Source organism: Bos taurus, chromosome 8, assembly GCF_002263795.3.
Source record: "Bos taurus isolate L1 Dominette 01449 registration number 42190680 breed Hereford chromosome 8, ARS-UCD2.0, whole genome shotgun sequence".
Classification (NCBI taxonomy): Eukaryota; Metazoa; Chordata; class Mammalia; order Artiodactyla; family Bovidae; genus Bos; species Bos taurus.
The window spans coordinates 10,655,975-10,674,115 of NC_037335.1; the positions used below are offsets into that span (position 1 = coordinate 10,655,975).

The 18,141-nt window shown below is 43.5% G+C and overlaps 1 protein-coding gene across 2 annotated transcripts in view; it reads right to left on the reverse strand.

Moving 5' to 3' along the window:
* ELP3 (elongator acetyltransferase complex subunit 3) overlaps positions 1-18,141 on the reverse strand; it is a 142,636-nt gene that overhangs the window by 63,929 nt on the left and 60,566 nt on the right. For both annotated transcript variants that reach the window (XM_059889293.1, NM_001130762.1), the window contains 3 exon segments: positions 14,780-14,941; positions 11,182-11,308; positions 2,232-2,425 (listed from right to left, as the gene is read on the reverse strand). In XM_059889293.1, the coding sequence (XP_059745276.1) occupies positions 2,232-2,425; positions 11,182-11,308; positions 14,780-14,941 (483 nt within the window).

Sequence of the window (18,141 nt, forward strand, 5' to 3'; positions counted from 1 at the left end):
AAAAGATCTTCATGACCCAGATAAGCACAATGGTATGATCACTCACCTAGAGCCAGACATCCTAGAAAGTGAAGTTAAATGGGCCTTAGGAAGCATCACTATGAACAAAGCTAGTGGAGGTGATGGAATTCCAGTTGAGCTATTTCAAATTCTAAAAGATGATGCTGTGAAAGTGCTGCACTCAATATGCCAGCAACTTTGGAAAACTCAGCAGTGGCCACAGGACTGGGAAAGGTAAATTTTCATTCCAATCCCAAAGAAGGGCAATGCCAAAGAACGTTCAAATTATTGCACAATTGCACTCATCTCACACGCTAGTAAAGTAATGCTCAAAATTCTCCAAGCCAGGCTTCAATAGTACATGAACTGGGAACTTCCAGATGTTCAAGCTGGATTTAGAAAAGGCAGAGGAACCAGAGATCAATTGCCAACATTTGCTGGATCATTGAAAAAGCAAGAGAGTTTCAGAAAAACATCTACTCCTGCTTCATTGACCATGTTAAAGATTTGACTACGTGGATCACAACAAACTGTGGAAAATTCTGAAAGAGATGGGAATACCAGACCACCTTACCTGCCTCTTGAGAAATCTGTATGCAGGAAAAGAAGTAACAGTTAGAACTGGACATGGAACAACAGACTGTTTCCAAATCGGGAAAGGAGTATGTGAAGGCTATATATTGTCATCCAGCTTATTTAACTTATATGTAGAGTACATCATGCAAAATGCCAGGCTGGATGAAGCACAAGCTGGAATCAAGGTTGCCGGGAGAAATATCAATAATTTCAGATATGCAGATGACACCACCCTTATGGCAAAAAGCAAAGAAGAACTAAAGAGCCTCTTGATGAAAGTAAAAGAGGAGAGTGAAAAAGCTGGCTTAAAACTCAACATTCAGAAAACTAAGATGATGGCAACTGGTCCCATCACTTCATGACAAATAGATGAGGAAACAATGGAAAGAGTGATAGACTTTATATTTCGGGGCTCCCAAATCACTGCAGATGGTGACTGTAGCCATGAAATTAAAAGATGCTTGCTCCTTGGAAGGAAAGCTATGACCCATCTAGACAGCATATTAAAAAGCAGAGACATTACTTTGCCAACAAAGGTCTGTCTAGTCAAGGCTATGGTTCTTCCAGTAGTCATGTATGGAGCTGGACTATAAAGAAAGCTGAGTGCCGAAGAATTGATGCTTTTGAACTGTGGTGTTGGAGAAGACTCTTGAGAGTCCCTTGGACTACAAGGAGATCCAGCCAGTCCACCCTAAAGGAAATCAGTCCTGAATATTCATTGGAAAGACTGATGTTGAAGCTGAAACTCCAATACTTTGGCCACCTGATGCGAAGAACTGACTCACAGGAAAAGACCCTGATCCTGGGAAAGATTGAAGGCGGGAGGAGAAGGGGACGACAGAGGATGAGATGGTTGGACTGCGTCACCTACTCAATGGACATGAGTTTGAACAAGCTCTAGCAGTTAGTGATGGGTAGGGAGGCCTGGTGTGCTGCAGTCCACGGGGTCGCAAAGAGTCGGACACGACTGAGCGACTCCACTGAACTAAAGTTCCAGTGCAGGGGACATGGTTCTGATCCCTGATCAGGGAACTAAAATTCCGTGTGCCTCAGCACGGACAAGGGAAAAAAAACAAAACCATGATTGTAAACGAGATCTCAGATTCTCTATCCTAGGAAAAACTGTTCAGGTGATTTCCTTCATGCCAACAGGAACAGGTCACTCTTTCTCCATAGTTACATTAATATCAGTGAAGAATGCCTGTTGCTACTCTCTCAGGGGCTCTAGAACAGGGATAACACACACATGGTCAGTGCGTCCTCTCACACTCAGTATAGGATCTGGGTTGGAGCAGATCCGGAAGAGGAAACACTGATTGAGATCACAGGCTCCTGCAACCCAACACCACACTGCTGACCATCACCCTCCACCCATCTCCTGGCTCATGAATGAGTGGAGGAATGAACACATGGATACAGATGACACTAGCAAAGCAGCTTGGACACCTGTCTTATCCCCAACCCCTCTATATACAGAGAGCATTCCTGATGTCCCATTTGTTCCCAGACCCTCTGTCTACAGACAGCATTCCTGGTGTCCCATTTGTAATGAAAAAAAATTCAAACCCATCAATTTTCAATGACACTGTTCTCATTAGACACTGGATAGACAGACTTGTCAGTAATGACTGCGGGCATGAAAGATAACACACTACCTCTGCACGCGGTACACTCGAGTCCACGGGGGCACGAGGGCCAGGATCCGGGCCACCAACTCGATCAGGTCGCTGGGGGAATAACTCTTGTATCTTCCTGACTTCCACAGCTCATAGAGCCCTGTCCCACGAATCACCAGGGTAGGGTAGAGTTTCAAACCGTCAGGACGGAAAGCTGGGTTCTCGAAAAACTCCTGTGGAGAGGGAAGATGAGCTCCATTAGTTACATGGAGATTACCCACGGTGAAGTTTCCACCCTGGGCCGACTTCTCTCACACACCTGCCTGGTCCCTAGACTACTTTCCATCAAGCGTGGGGAAACAGAACAGAAACTCACTGTTTTTACAGTCTCACGGGAGCAAGACACTTGGGTGCTGGGTGCCCAAGCCCTGGCTGACCCAGCTCCTGGCCACTGCTGCGGGGTCATCACTTGCCAGCCTCCCAACCTTGCCTTCCTGCCGTGGCAAAGGCAATTTCCTCTGCCTGGAAATCTTATCAGGTTTTCTTCATCTAGCTCACCTTTAGGTCTCAGCTCGAATGCCAATTCTTCAACGAGGTCTTACTGACCTTCAAATACAAGTTGCTTCACTTAAATTTTTTTTTTGGCGGGGGGGAATTCTGTATTATTGCTTTCTTAACATCATCACACTGAAGATTCATCTGATGCCTGCCTTTACCTCCAGACCACAATCTCCTTTAATAATGAAGTATACTTAAAAGTGACTTTTAAAAGTGACATAGATCATTATCTGGGCTGCAAAACCTAGTGTTTCCTGTGTGGCCCTCTGCAGAGAAAGTATGCTGACCCCTGGGTATGACTGTGTTGCTCTCAGGCCAGCGGGCACCGTTCCTAACCCAGAAGACACACACAGTCCATTTGTCACCTGGATGCTGAGCAGTACAGCTAATTCATCTCTTTTGACACAGTCATTTCCTGCATTGTATCACCTCAGCTGGCTTATTTCTTTACTTGGGATGAAGCAAGGAGACATCAAGCCTTCTCCTTTCTATGATTTTGCACTGCAAATCTGCTCTTATCTAGATTCCACTTGACATGTGATGGAGGAATTAAAGTGGATTCATATAGTTCCCTCTCACCCCGACCTGGCATTAGTGTCTAAATGGCCAGAGTACTGTATCTTGTGAATGGAGTAAATGCTTTCTATCTTGTGCTGTTATTACTCCAGAGCTTCCCATTGTGTAACTTGCTTTCCAAAGAGATATAACTACTGAGTTTTCGATCTCTCTCATTGATTCCTATTATCATCTTAAATGCTGTAATCTTTGTGCACCATTGGCTCTGAGGGACAGTCTGCTGTAACTGCGTGTAATTTTCCCTGTAACATTTCTATTTTAAAGAGTCATCCAGTCTTTAATAAATATTCTATAGCCATCCACAAAAAGTATGTATGCAAGTCACTCTCCACCTAGTCTGCATCCATACGGGGAACATAGGATTTCAGCAAAGTACTTCTGGCTACTTGCATAATAAATTTAGGAGATATAAGGGCTGATATAATCCTTTCATAAGAATGATGATAGATGGAATTGGCGCAGGATTTCTGGTAAACACAGAGAATTGAAATATGTGTTTCTTTCCTTTCCTTCCAAAATCACACTAAAATAACAGGAAATAATTTTTTTTAAAGCATAAACTCGGAGGAACAAAGGGAACATCAGACGAGAGAGGAGGAGGAGTAAGTGATGGCAGTAATTTCTGGAAGACAGAAAATGGAAGACTGGGAAATGACTGCAAATGAAGAAAACTGCAAACAAACCATCTGCAAAGGAGGGTACGGAGGAAAGGGCAGCTCAGCCACACGAGAGTCCCAGGAAGGCACGTACATCAGAAACCACACGCATCAGGCAGGAGGGAAGATGGCACTGGATCAAAGTCTTTTCACAGATTTATCTCTAATTCCCCTAAGTTCTGAGTCCTTCTACAGGCAGTCACCTGTAGAAGGTGACATTTTTAAGGTGCCCGTTTGTTCCCTGGAGAAACTAGAAAGCTGCTGGACTCTGAGATGGCAGGTGCAAAGGAAGATGTGAGTGAGGATCAGAGCTTGAAAACAAGGAGATTAAGTGAAAGCCAGCATGGTAAATGGTGGGCCCCACCCTGCTCCCTGGACACCAGTAACCAGTTTGCTGTGACCTAGACACATATTCCCCACAGCCCCCAAGAGCAAGCTGGAGAGTTTGTCTCTGGATTAAATAAATGGTCCTAAATAAGAGTTCAGGGTACTGACATTTGGGAATCCCCTAAAGAAAGGAAGGCTGATTACTGTGAGGTATACCATCAACAAGCCACAAAGAGTTTGTGATCTGGTTTTTCAGCTCCTCATCTTTAAGGCATGACCATTTGGCTAACGATTACCAGATACTTGGGGGGAAGTCTAAAACAGGAAAGGCAGACCAAACAAAAAGAAACAGAGGAACTTGGAGCAAACAGAGGCATTGCATGAAGGAAAAATAAACCTTAAAAAAACAAACTGTAATTCCTTTAGAGAGAGAAGATCTAGTACATCCATAAAGGGCTTCCTAGGTGGCAAAGAACTTGCCAATGTAGGAGATGCAAGAGACGTGGGTTTGTTTGATCCCTGGGTCAGGAAGATCCCCTAGAGAAGGAAATGAAAACTCACTCCAGTACTTTTGCCTGGAAAATTCCATGAACAGAGGAGCCTGGAGTGCTGCAGTCCAGGGGGCCACAAAGAGTTGGACATGATTGAGCGCGCACGCGCACACACACACACACACACACACAAAACAAGAGGATGCTAGAGAACTGAATGTAAGAAAGAACTCTTGGAAATTAAAACTATAACAAAAACATCTAATAGAAAAGTTGAAAGATAAAGTGAGAAAATAATAAGAAAGCAGGAAAAAAAAGACAAAAGCAGAAAAGATAAGAATATCAGATAATCAACCTGGGAGATCCAACATTTCTAATATGAGTTTTAGAAACAGAACACAGAAAATGAAACAGGAAAAAGTATCCCATAGTACAAAGAAATTTCTCAGAAGAGTTGATCAAAATATAGCATGATTAATTAAAAAAAACTCTCTTAAGATACACCACTGTGATACATCACTTTCTCCAGAGTGAAAAAACCCAGGTTATATATATAGTAGTTTTTAAGGAATAAGGAATACAGTATTAGGAATAAGAATGACAATATGCTTCTTAGCAGCACTAGAAGAGCTACAAGACAACGGCATAATGTTTTAAAAAAGAAAAAAAGGAGGGAAAATGGCTTTATAGGATTCTGTTAAGTGTGAAGGTGGAAGACAGAAGAGACATTCTTGCACATGTAAAAGGTATGCTTTCCATGATAAATCCTTTCTTAGGAAGCTGCTGAAGCATGTGTTTTAGTAAAGGAAGTGTTGAAGTGTGAAGTGTTAGTGTTAGTTGTGTCTGCCTCTTTGCAACCCCATGAACTATAGCCCTCCAGGCTCCTCTGTCCATGGGGATTCTTCAGGCAAGAATACTGGAGAGGGTTGCCATTTTCTCCTCCAGGGGATCTTCCCAACCCAGGGATCAAACCCGGGTCTCCCGCATTACAGGCAGATTCTTTATCATCTGAGCCATCAGGGAAGCCCAAGTAAACCAATAAAAGTAAAGGAATAAACTAATAAAAAGATTAATTTGGTTTCCAAAACAAAGGTTCTGACTGTAGAGAGTCAGAAGAGGAGCCCTAAGGAAGACACCTGTGAACCAGACAGAGAATTGCCAGTCCAGGTTGGAGCTGGAAGATTAAATGTCCAAGAGTTATATTTTGAGTCTAAAAATGGAACTTAGAGTATCTGACAGGGTTGGCCAGTGACAGAGGGGCTTTAACACTGAACAGGCACATTTGAAGGTTACAGAACTTGGAGAACTAATAAGCAAGAAAAAAAAAAGAGATGATTTTATAGTTAACTGGAAGAAAAACAAAAAGTTACTTAAGAAAAGAACGTAAGTATGATATATTGGCTTCCCCAATGGCTCGGTGAGTAAAGAATCCATCTGCAATGCAGGAGACACAGGAGATGCTTTTGAACTGTGGTGCTGGAGAAGACACCCGAGAGTCCCATGGACAGCAAGGGGATCAAACTGGTCAATCCTAAAGGAATATTCACTGGAAGCACTGATGCTGAAGCTGAAGCTTCAATACTTGGACCACCTGGAAGGTCTGATGCTAAAGCTGAAGCTCCAATACTTTGGCCACCTGATGTGAGGTGCGAATTCATTGGAAAAGACCCTGATGCTGGGAAAGACTGAGGGCAGGAGGAGAAGGGGATGACAGAGGATGAGATGGTTGGATGGCATCACCGACTCAGTGGACATGAGTTTGAGCAAGCTCCAGGAGTTGGTGATGGACAGGGAAGCATGGTGTGCTATAGACCATGGGGTCGCAAAGAGTCAGACACAACCGAGCGACTTTCTCTCTACTGATGCTCAGGAAAAAGCAATCCAAACACGGAAGAAGAAAACATAGTGGTAAATATTAGAAGTCCCGCCCCCACCACTAGGCTACAACAGTTGAAAGTGGCAGAGGACCACTGCATTTCGATATGACCCCCTTAGGAGGTACTGGATTCTCAAGTACTATTTAATAACAGCTTATTAATTCCACTTATTTTATAAACTTAAAAATTAATAAACATCATTCTGCTGGTGATGTGAATGATACATTAGATGGGAATATGGCTGGTGGCCCTGTGACTTAGATAAGAAGCTGTCTGCCTTTGCAGGGAGTTGACGAAAACATGAAGCTGTGGTGGTGGGGGTGAAGAGGAGGGGACGGCTTTAAAAGATATTCAGAGGGAGTAACAGACAGGACCTCCTGTTGGATCAGCCCCAGAGTCCAGGGAACAGTAAGAGGAGCAGCAGCAGCAAAGATGTATGAGTACTCGCTCTGGGCCAGGCATTTTTCTAACTATGCATTATCTCTGCCCATCTTCACAGCCACCCCATTTTAAAGATGAGGAAACTGAGGAACAAAGAAGTTCAAACAGTTTGCTACCAAGTGGCGGGGCCAGGATTCAAGCTCACCCCAGTCTGGCTCTGGAGTCCAAATATTTTCTACTTCCTCCTGAATGATTCCTAAATGTCTAGCTTGGGAGAGTATGTGGATGGCGGAGCCACAAATAGTACAGGAAACGGAAGAGGAGGAGACCACTGGGGAATGGAGAAGTATGTCCATATTGGATACATTACGTCTGAAGTGCGGGTAAGGCCTCTGGTGCCTGTTGAAGAGTGTTCAGCAATTGGACTTAAGAGCTGAGGCTTAAGACTGCAGAGAAAATGAGATTCGTCGAAGTGTAAGTGGTAAAATCAGGACAACAGAAGAAAGACACATATATAGACAGAAGAGCAAGAGACAGAAGCCACATTTATGCAGTGAGGAGAAAAAGAAGATCTAGCAGAAAAGAAATAGTCCTAGAGGTAAAAAGGGAAGCAGGAGGCAGCAGAGTCACAAAAGCCAGGGAAGTGAGAATTTAAGACTGGAGATAGTCCCGTGGGATCTACCTTCCCCGACCAGGGATCTAACTTGCATTCCTTGCACCGGGAGGTGGATTCTTAACCACTGGACCACCAGGGAAATCCCTGGAGATAGTCTCTAACAACAACAAATGCTAAGGTTGGATAAAATGTCAGCAGAGAAGTAGCCTTTGGATTGGGAGATTAGCAAGTACATCACAATGTTTGAGGGCAGACTGTGTGTATGTGTGTGTCTGTGTTGGCAGCGGAGGACCTGCCAAACTATAACTTGATCACTTGGTTTTTGGGAAAAAAGCTCAGTGGGGGTGCGGGCAACTCCTGAGAGTCAAAAAGGTGGGCAAACATGGATGGACTTTGAAAGACTTCCCATGATTGACAGAAGGTTCTGGAGATAATTTTTCCTCAAGAGAAACCAACACTTTTTTAGCTACACTTAGCTGAAATGCTAAGCATTTTCAGCACCCTGAGCTTGCATATCCAAAAGCAGTCTAATTTTAAAAGAATAAAAGACCAAAACAGCAAAAAGTCATTATGAGTAATAAATGATACAACATTTTGTAGTCTTATCTGAGGACAGGTGGAAAGGGTGAAGTTAATGCTCGGAAGATAAAGTCCTAAGATGTTAAACATTCTCCATCACAACCAGGATTTTCAGCTTTATAAGGAAAAAGAAAATTTCATTCCAAAAGGAAATTTGAGTTACTGGACAATATAAGTAAATGCTATTGATCACACACAGCTTTGACCAGCTCTGCACCTATCACTAGATAAGAGTGTGAATCTACAATGAACGGATGCAAATGACCACTTCTGCTCTTAGTGACTCAGAATTAACCTAAGTAACAAGGTGTGAGAGCAAAGCCAATTTATAACTAAGGTGCACAGCACACAGCCCTAGAGATACTACGGCTGCAATACCTCAGTGGCTGTAGATGCTTTATGGGTGTCCCAGGCAAGGCTGCCTTGTCCTCCAGAGTGATAACATTTTATAGACTTCTACAATTATTACAAGTAGACCCCTTACTTAGCAATGCTTCCAATGAATAAAACATGTTAAGGGAACTATCTGTGGGCTGCTAACGTGACAATAAAAGTAGACGAGAAAAAAGTTTTTAAAGTGTAAAATATGCTGCCTGCTACTGCTAAGTCACTTCAGTCATGTTCGACTCTGTGCGACCCCACAGACGGCAGCCCACCAGGCTCCCCCGTCCCTGGGATTCTCCAGGCAAGAACACTGAAGTGGGTTGCCATTTCCTTCTCCAATGCATGAAAGTGAAAAGTGAAAGTGCAGTCACTCAGTCGTCTCTGACTCCTAGCGACCCCATGGACTGCAGCCCACCAGGCTCCTCCGTCTGTGGGATTCTCCAGGCAAGAGGACTGGAGTGGGTGCCAATAACATGCTGCCTACTAGTTCAGAAAATCTCTAGAAAACAAGATTTCCTAGACAAAACCTAGTTTGTTTGTTTTTTAATTAGTAAACCTTTTATTGAAATATATCTTAGTATGGAAAAGTACACAAATCATAAGTGCAGATACTATCGAACAGCTTTCTAATCTGATGTACCAATTTATATTCCCACTAACAGTGAATGAGAGTTCCAGTTGCTTCACACTCTTATCAACACTTGATATTGTCTTTTTTCATTTTCACTACCCTGATGAGTATACAGTAGCTGTGCACTGTAGTTTTAAATTTCATTTCTTTGAAGATAAATGACTTAGAGAACTTTTGAACAGGTATTGAGTAGCTGAACATCTTATTTGTGAAGTGCTTGTTCAAGATTTTTTTCCCCCATTCTATTAGGGTGTCTTTTTAAAAAAATTGATTTGTAAAAATATTTACGATAATCTATAGGTTGATTTTTCAGAGGATTTTTTTCTAGAGAGAAATCTGATTTTTCTCATTTTGGCTCTATTGTGTTATTCATTTGCTGGGATGAAGTTAGAAAAGGCATACAGTCTACTCATATTCCCTGTGGGTTTCTTTGAAAAGATTGTAAACAAGAAGATAAATCTGTTTACATGGAGGGCTGTCTTTGCAATGTTATTTCTGAACTATTCTTTAAAGACACTAAGAAAATAAATTGTGAGACTCAGTTATTTGCTATTACATTTTTTTTTCCCCAAGGGCACTTAAAGTTATGAACTCTGGCTATACCACTGGCCCACCCAGAAGCTGTGCTAAAGAAATGTGTGTTTCAGGTGCCTTTTAGGCTTATAGTCTGAGTACCCAGCTAATACTACTGAGAGGAAGCTATGACTCAAAATCTATTACATAGTCAATATGAGGGAATTTGTAACATTTGTGAACATCTGTGAATTAATGCTGTCTTATAAAACAGACTTTTAGTTGTATTTCATTTGCTTGGAAATAATAAAAATAAACTTTCTAAAAGAAAGAAAGAATGTTATGATGAATTCCACTGTTCTAATAACAGAGCATAAAAGTCTTTTTTGCTGATGAAATAACTTGATAAACATTTTCATCCTCTTCTATAAAAGGATATCCCTAAGCCACTTTCCTATTTGAGAATCTGAAGGAAGGAAGAGTTCTGACCAATCTCATTTCCCAAGACCAAGCTAACATGGATCAAGCTAACATGTGATACAGTGAAAACAAATGAACAGGATTTCCTGGGGGTACAGTGGATAAGAACCCACCTGCCAATGCAAGGGACACGGTCTGATCCCTGGTCAGAGATTTCACACACTGCAGGCAACTGGAGACTGGGCACCTCAACTCCTGAGCCCAAGCTCTCAAGCTTGTGAGATGCAACCGCTGAAGCCTATAGAGCCGAGCTCCACGACACGAGAGGCTGTCACGATGAGAGCCCGTGCATCACAACCAAGAGGAGCCCCCCTCGCCACAACCAGAGAAAGCCTGAGTGCAGCAATGAACACCCAGCACGACCAAAAATACATTAATAAATTATCTTTTAAAAAAGCAAACAAACCCCAGAGTTAGGTATTAAAATTCAAAGAACAGAAAGGCTAGAAGAAAACAGAATAGTTTCTTTCCCTGTTCAGGGAAATCCTGAAAGAGAAAGGCAGTTCTAAGCTTAGAAGCATCTTAAGAAATCACTAAATAAATAAGTAAACAGGAAAGCTTGACAACAGAAAAAAAAGTAAAAGACCAAGAAAAATATTAATAGTGTGGGGAAAATATTTTTAACAAATTGCCTAGAAAGTTCATATAATTAACATTAAAAATATTCATATCCAGTGGAGGAATCAGTCAGAGAACAAAAACACACAATTCCCAAAAGATGGAAGAATTATACTTACTGGATACATGTATACGTATGGCTGAGTCCCTGCGCTATCCACCTGAAACTATCTCAACATTGTTAATCGGCTATACGCCAACACAAAATAAAAAGTTAAACAAAAAAAGAGAAAAAAAGAAGAGTGGGTAGCAGCAGGACGCACAGGCATTCTCATGGCAGCCTGGTTTGGGTCAACACTTACTGTGAACTGTTCAATGTCTCTCTCCAGCCCCACGTTCGGCAGATCAGGCATCATGTGAGCCACCACTTTGAAGCCAGAATCTTTGGCCAGGTGGAAGGACTCGCACACTGCCTTCACAGTGTGGCCCCTGAGGAAAGAAAATTCACTACCTGTTACACAAATAAATGGGCAAGAAGGTGAGCAGCAGCAACAGAGCGAAACAATGTCTGACACAGGTAGCAGTAGCTCTGGAATGAGGAATATGGTTGGGGAAGAGGAAATCTTAGAAAGTCATCTTTACATCTCTGCTTCTAAGAAGGCCTGGAGAAAAATAATTTTAATTCTAAGATATTTCTCAGAAATTCCTTATGCACCTCCTCAAAGTTCTGACAGCAAGTGACTGAGGTCACAAGAATTAATATGGTGGTGGTTTAGTTGCTTCGTTGTGTCCTACTCTTGTGAGCCCACGGACTATAGCCCGCTAGGCTCCTCTATCCGAGGGGATTCTCCAGCTAAGAATACTGGAGTGAGTTGTCATTTCCTTCTCCAGGGGATCTTCTCAATCCAGGGACTAAGCCTGGGTCTTCTGCATTGCAGGTGGATTCTTCACCGACTGAGCCACCAGGGAAGAAGAATTAATATACACTAAAATTACCTGGTTTAGCATTATGGGCCAAAATAAGTCTGCTAATATAAATACCTAGGTTAAAAACAAGAATAGTGAGATCAGAGCCTTACAGGAATAGGATCTTGTTATGGCCTTTCTTTTAAAAATATTTATTACAAATAATTTCATTGGGAGAAAGAAAGGGAGAAAGGGAAAGGGGGGCAGACACAGACAGAAAGATTCATCAATATGCAAAGTACATTTCACTCTGGTGGGCAGGCAGGTCCTTAAAAAAGTATTATTAAGAAGAGAGAATAATTGAGTGACAAAGTATAATCATCTGGGGCCAGCTGGATAAGTCAGCTTAACATTCTAGCACTACATTCAAGTAAGACGCAAGCCCTATTAATAGTTTGGGGCTATTAAAAACTGAAGCCCACAGAGCTCTCACCAGAAAGACCTTCCCATTCACCACCAAAAGCTCCTAGAAACTGTGGACCCCAGCCCACTCTCTGAAGGTTCCTATTCATTTCCATGGCTTCACTCTCTGATCTCTTTTTGCTAACGACTTCTCAATTTCCATGGCTGGGTCAGGCCTCTCTTCTGACACCACACCCAAATACCCAATACTCTACTGCTGCGCTGTACAACAGTCACGAGGCACACATGGTTATTCAAGTTTATCTTGAAACTGATCCAAATCAGTAATTCAGTTCCTTGGCTGTGCTACCACAGTGGACAATGTGGGTTCTGAACATTTCAGTCACTGTGGAATGTTCTGCTTGACAGCCTGGCTCTAAAGCAAACCTTCAACTGGTTGCTGCACCAGCACGTAAGGGTCTAAAGCCTAGTCTTCCACAGTGAAACTCATCTTGCCTCCCAGCCTCCCTCCTTCCCATTCTTTCTCACCCTCATTCCCATTCGGTCACCATACACTGCTTTTCAGGACATCACCTCCTGCTTGAATTCCTGCAACAGCTTCTGAACTGGCCTTCCTTCCTTCTTCTTAGTTTACCCTCATACTGTGATCCCTAAAAAGCGATGTTTCTAAAATGCGGATATGGGGACTTCCCTGGGGTCCGGTGGTTTAAGACTTCCAGTTTCCTCTGCAGGGGGCAGGGGTTCGATCCCTGGTAGGGGAACTTAAGATCCCACATGCCATGTGGCGTGGCCAAAAATAAATAAATGAATACATAAAATGCAGACTTAGCTGGCCTTGGATTAAAGTCTAAGCCCACTGGGCCAACTTCGAAGGCTCGGTCCCTCTGCTGACCCTTTCAGCCTCACCTCTAACCATGCTCCCACCTCACACTCCACACTCCACCAAACAAAATCAGCCCAAAATCCCTAAACGTGCCATGATGTGCTTCCGCTCTCAGGAGCTTGCCTGTACTTTTCTTTCAGCCTGAAACAGTCTTCCTCTTCCCCACCTGACGAACTCAGACTCTTCCTGTGAGTCTCAGCAGCCTGAAAGAGTCTTCCTCTTCCCCACCTGATGAACTCAGACTCTTCCTGTGAGTCTCAGCTTCCACATCATTTTCTTCAGAAAGCTTCTCTGATCTCCGAGAGACTCCATCCCCAAGGTACCCCTCCAGCACAGCCTTATTACTGCAGCAGCCCTACCAGCGTTTCTGGCTCAAGCCTTCCCCAACAAGACTGCATCGTATTCACATTGCTCTTTCTCAAGCCTGATATCCATCAGACTCTTCCTGCGCACAAAAATATTTTGGAGATCTCTATTACCTTAAAGGGGCTTCCCTGGTGGCTCAGTGGTAAAGAATCTAGTTGCCAATGCAGGAGATGTGGGTTCGATTCCTGGGTTGGGAATATTCCCTGGAGAAGGAAATGGCAACCCACTCCAGTATTCTTGCCTGAGAAATTTCATGGACAGAGAAGCCTGGAGGGGCTACAGTCTATGGGGTCACAAAGAGTCAGACATGACGTATCGACTAAATAACAACAACAAATTCCCTTAAGGGAAGCATCTGTCTTCCTTAGCCTGGAGCTCTTCTTGGTTGTTTCCAAGATGCTGACCCATGTGTCTCCCTGATTTCCCTTTACTTCCATCTCCAATCACAACCCTCCATCATGTCTAACTCCTATTAAAGTGAAGCAGTCTTTAAGGTCCAACTCAACACACACCTATTCCTGAAACCTGTTTTTATTTCTGGACAGAAAAGAACTTCATCTTGGCTCTATCAGCTCTTACTCTTTCCTTCCTTAGACTCTCAAATTTCTCAAAGTTTATACCCATCATCTCACCAGCCTTTCTTTCAGTACCCTGCCAGTTGGCATTTGCTTCATAAAAACTAATCTGTTAGATCTCACCTGGGCTTATTTCTTTATGAACTGATCGACTGTGTTGGGACTCAGTTGTGACACACAGAATCTTCGCTGTGGTGCGCGGGCTCCAGGGCACGTGGGCTCTATAGTTTTTGGTGCGCTGGCTCTCCAGTTGAGGCACACGTGGGTGCCTCCACCCACGTGTGGGTGCATGGGTTGAGATGCACCTCCAATCCATGCAGTTGAGGTGCATGGGCTCAGTAATTGTGGCACACAGGCTTGGTTACCCAGCAGCATGTGGGGTCTTAGTTAACGATGACCATCACCCAGCAATCAAACCTGTGTCCCCCACACTGACAGGCGAATTCTCAACCACTGGGCCACTATGGAAGTCCCCCTGGCTTCCTTCTTGTTCAAACCCTTTTCTCTGTTCCTAGTCTCCTTGGCCTTCTCTCCTGCTTTAAACTATTGACTTTGAGCCCTGCCTTTGCTTTCTGTACAGGAAAGGCTATTTATGAATAGGAAGAGAGATGAAGATGATGTTTATAGGCTACTGGAAAAGAGTCAGCACAGAAAGACTGAAAGTCAAGGAAGGAGATGGGGTTCAGAGCATGGACAGAAAAATGAATAGGAGGAACACCCAGACCCCTCCCTCTCAGATGGGTAGGAACATCGATCTGCTTGGTGGGGGAAGAGGAAGGCTCATGCAGTTCGCCCGTGCCATCTTACCGGTTGGTATCTCTGGCCACATCCTCATAGACACTCTGCACCCCAATCTCCAGCCTTGTGCAGCCATAGGTCAACATGTCACTGAGATGCCGCTTCATGCAGTAATCTGGTCTGGTCTCAATAGTAATTCCGATGCACTTTGTGAGGCTTCTCTCAGAATACCTATAGAGCAAAGAGAAAAGTAAATAGCCTGCCAAAGCTTTAGGACGTTGGCTCTCATTTCAAGGACGTCTTCCCCTTGTCCTCCCAGATCTAACCCAGTGGTTGAGAGCACCAGCTCTCGGGTCAGACTGAGTTCAAATCCTGGTTCTGCTACTTCTTAACTATGCAACCAGGAACGTGATTAACCTCCTCGTGCTTCGGTTTCATCCTCGGCAAAATGAGGGTAATAGCAGCTACGCCTCATGGGACAGACGTGCCTGAGCTGGTACACAGTGTACGGTATTCATCGTCACCATCACCATCGTGTTCCTGCAGCGTGCGGCAGCCATAATCTCCTTGAAAAGCAGGGATGTCAACTGTGAAAACCCTCATTTTCAGTTCCTAGCAACGATTTTTCATGTAAGTGAAAACCATCTGCATCATTTATTTCCTACTCCATGTTTTAGAGTCATGTTAAATGAAGGAAAACAAAAGAAGGGGGAGGGAAGGGTATGCATAATGATTATAATGATCAAAGGAAGAATTCAGGTGAAATGTTTCCCCCCACCCCACACACACACGTCTTCTTGTCAAGCCTATGAATCTCAGCAATGACTTACAAAATTAGGAGTCATTTTTCTCTTTCACTAAAACCAGGTATCAGAGTGGTGAGCACCACTTGAGATTCAAGCTGTTTTGAGTTAATAGTCTTAATGCTGGCCAGAAACCCAGGAAAATGAAAATGACTCCCTAAGGGGAATGCTGACGTGCAGGAATAGGACACTCTTACCTACAGAGGCCACTGTGGCCAAGCACTGCACTGAACATGCCACGGGCAGTGAATGCTCTCATCAGCTCCATCACGTGCCTTTTATTATCCCTGTTTTGCAGATTAAGAACCTGAAGCTCCTAATGTGATCAAATATTGGGTTGGCCTAAAAACTTGTCTGTGTTTTTCCATGCCAGCTTATGGAAAAGCCTGAGTGGACTTTTTGGCCAACCCAATGCTTTGTCCAGAGCTTCCCTGGTGGTTCAGATGGTAAAGAATCTGCCTGCAATGTGGGAGATCTGGGTTGGGAAGATCCCCTGGAGGAGGGAAAGGCTACCCACTCCAGTATTCTGGCCTGGAGACATTCCACGGACTATATAGTCCATGGAGTCGCATAGAGTCGGACATGAGTGAAAGTGAGTGACTTTCACTTCACACTTCAACTTCTAGAATGAAATCATTCTTCCAAATGCCCTTCTACGACTTTCTTAATTCTTCGGGGAGAGTGAGGGAAGCCTTTATTTGGCACTTCATTTCCTTCTTTTCAAAGAAGTTCATAGCTTTTGTCGTGAAAAAGAAAACTCATAAAATTTCTACAGTTCTGTAACTGCTGTTCTCTTTTAAACTCATTCATTCATCACTGTCAATAAAACGGACTTGTCTAATTTAAAAATAATTATTAAGGTGGTTAAGAATCACTGAACTGAAGAACTGACTCAAGTCTTTCACACTATGACTGTATTCCTAAGGTTTTATATAGGATTACCAAAGGCAGCAAGAACTAAAGGTAAAGGGCTAGGCCACAGTTACTAAACAATGAATCCTAAGACAAAAAGGACACAGATCTTATCAAATCTTGCTTCTGACAGGATACTAAATCAACTGGCTTATCTGAGACAACCGGACCAGAAAGTCACAGGCCTTTCTAATAAGTGAGTCCTAAGGCATGCGGGAACAAAAGTATACGCTGCCCCAGGATACACGTAACTCAGGCTCAAACATCAATTATCGTGTTTGGAGAAAGCCATTATTTTAAGAAACTGAAACACTAATGTATTATGGAGAAAGCATACTGCATGAAGGCTGACTGAAAAAACCCATGAAGCAGAAAACTCTAAATGAATATATTTCACAAAGTAAGTGAGGACGTCTTACAGTCAGACATTCCAAAATTGTACCCCTCTATTAACTGATATTTTTTTACAAAACCCACAATATTTCCGAGAAGGATGCCATTAAGTTAGCAAGCGTGGCAGCACAATAGTACCTTGCGTTCCTGGGACAACGAGAGGACAGGCAACCGCACAGACGGAACGTCTCTACAGGAACGAGAACTAAATCCACAGAACCTCTCTGCTGTGTGGATCATCAAAGGCCCAAGCAAGACTGATAGGGAAGGCTGCTGCGAGGATGATAAGGTCTCTTCAGAAGTAATTAGAATACAGCCTAGGACACAGAGGCAAACCTTATCCTCACACAATAATTTACTGCCAAGTCTTTCCTCTAGGGGGAAAACATCAATACCTTCGGCAGCAGCAGAAATGAAGGGATAAGAAATAACTTGTTTTAAAAGCCAATATTTTGTGTCAGTTTCTGCTGCACAACGACGTGAGTCGCCCCACCCTCCCCGCCTCACCCCTCTAGGTCCTTACGGAGCACTGAGCTGAGTCCACACACATGTGTTAACACACAAATACGTGCATAAGGGCAGTCAGCTAATCTAAGCAAAACACCTGAGCTGGTATTTTACGGCCGATATAACCCCCCATATCGTTTGAACAGCCATCCAACAGTACAGCTCTCCTTTACTACCAAGTTCAACTGCCATACCTTTGGGGAGCAGGGAGAGGCGGTGGACTTAAGTTCTTGGGCAATTAGGAAATACCGAATTATCCAACCACGACCATGAGCTTCTAAGAGACAAAATCAGAACCTGAACTCTGGCTTTCTGATTCCAACTCCACTTCTCTTTCTGTGACATTATAGGGCCATCTAAACAAGCCTAAATTCCACCATCATGGGGCTACGCTGATCTGGCTTCCCAGGAGGTGCTAGCGGTAAAGAACCCACCTGCCAGTGCAAGAGATGTATGAGACACAGGTTTGATCCCTGGATTGAAAGAGCCCCTGGAGGTGGGCATGGCAACCCACTCCAGTATTCTTTCCTAGAGAATCCCATGGACAGAGGAACCTGGCGGGCTAGTCGACAGGGTCACAAAAAGTCTGACATGACTGAAGCAATTTAGCATGCACGCACACTTCTTTGCATGCTGTAGGAGCAACATCAACTAGAAAAGATGCTAATGCTCTCTGTGAAGCTAACTTAAGCCAATATCTTATGCTGATGGCATTTTTTTTTAAACTGGGAGGTGGTGGTGGGAGGCGAATGGGACAGTAACCCAGGAACATCAAAGCAAATAAAAACCAGATGCTACCAGCCTTCAAAACAAAGC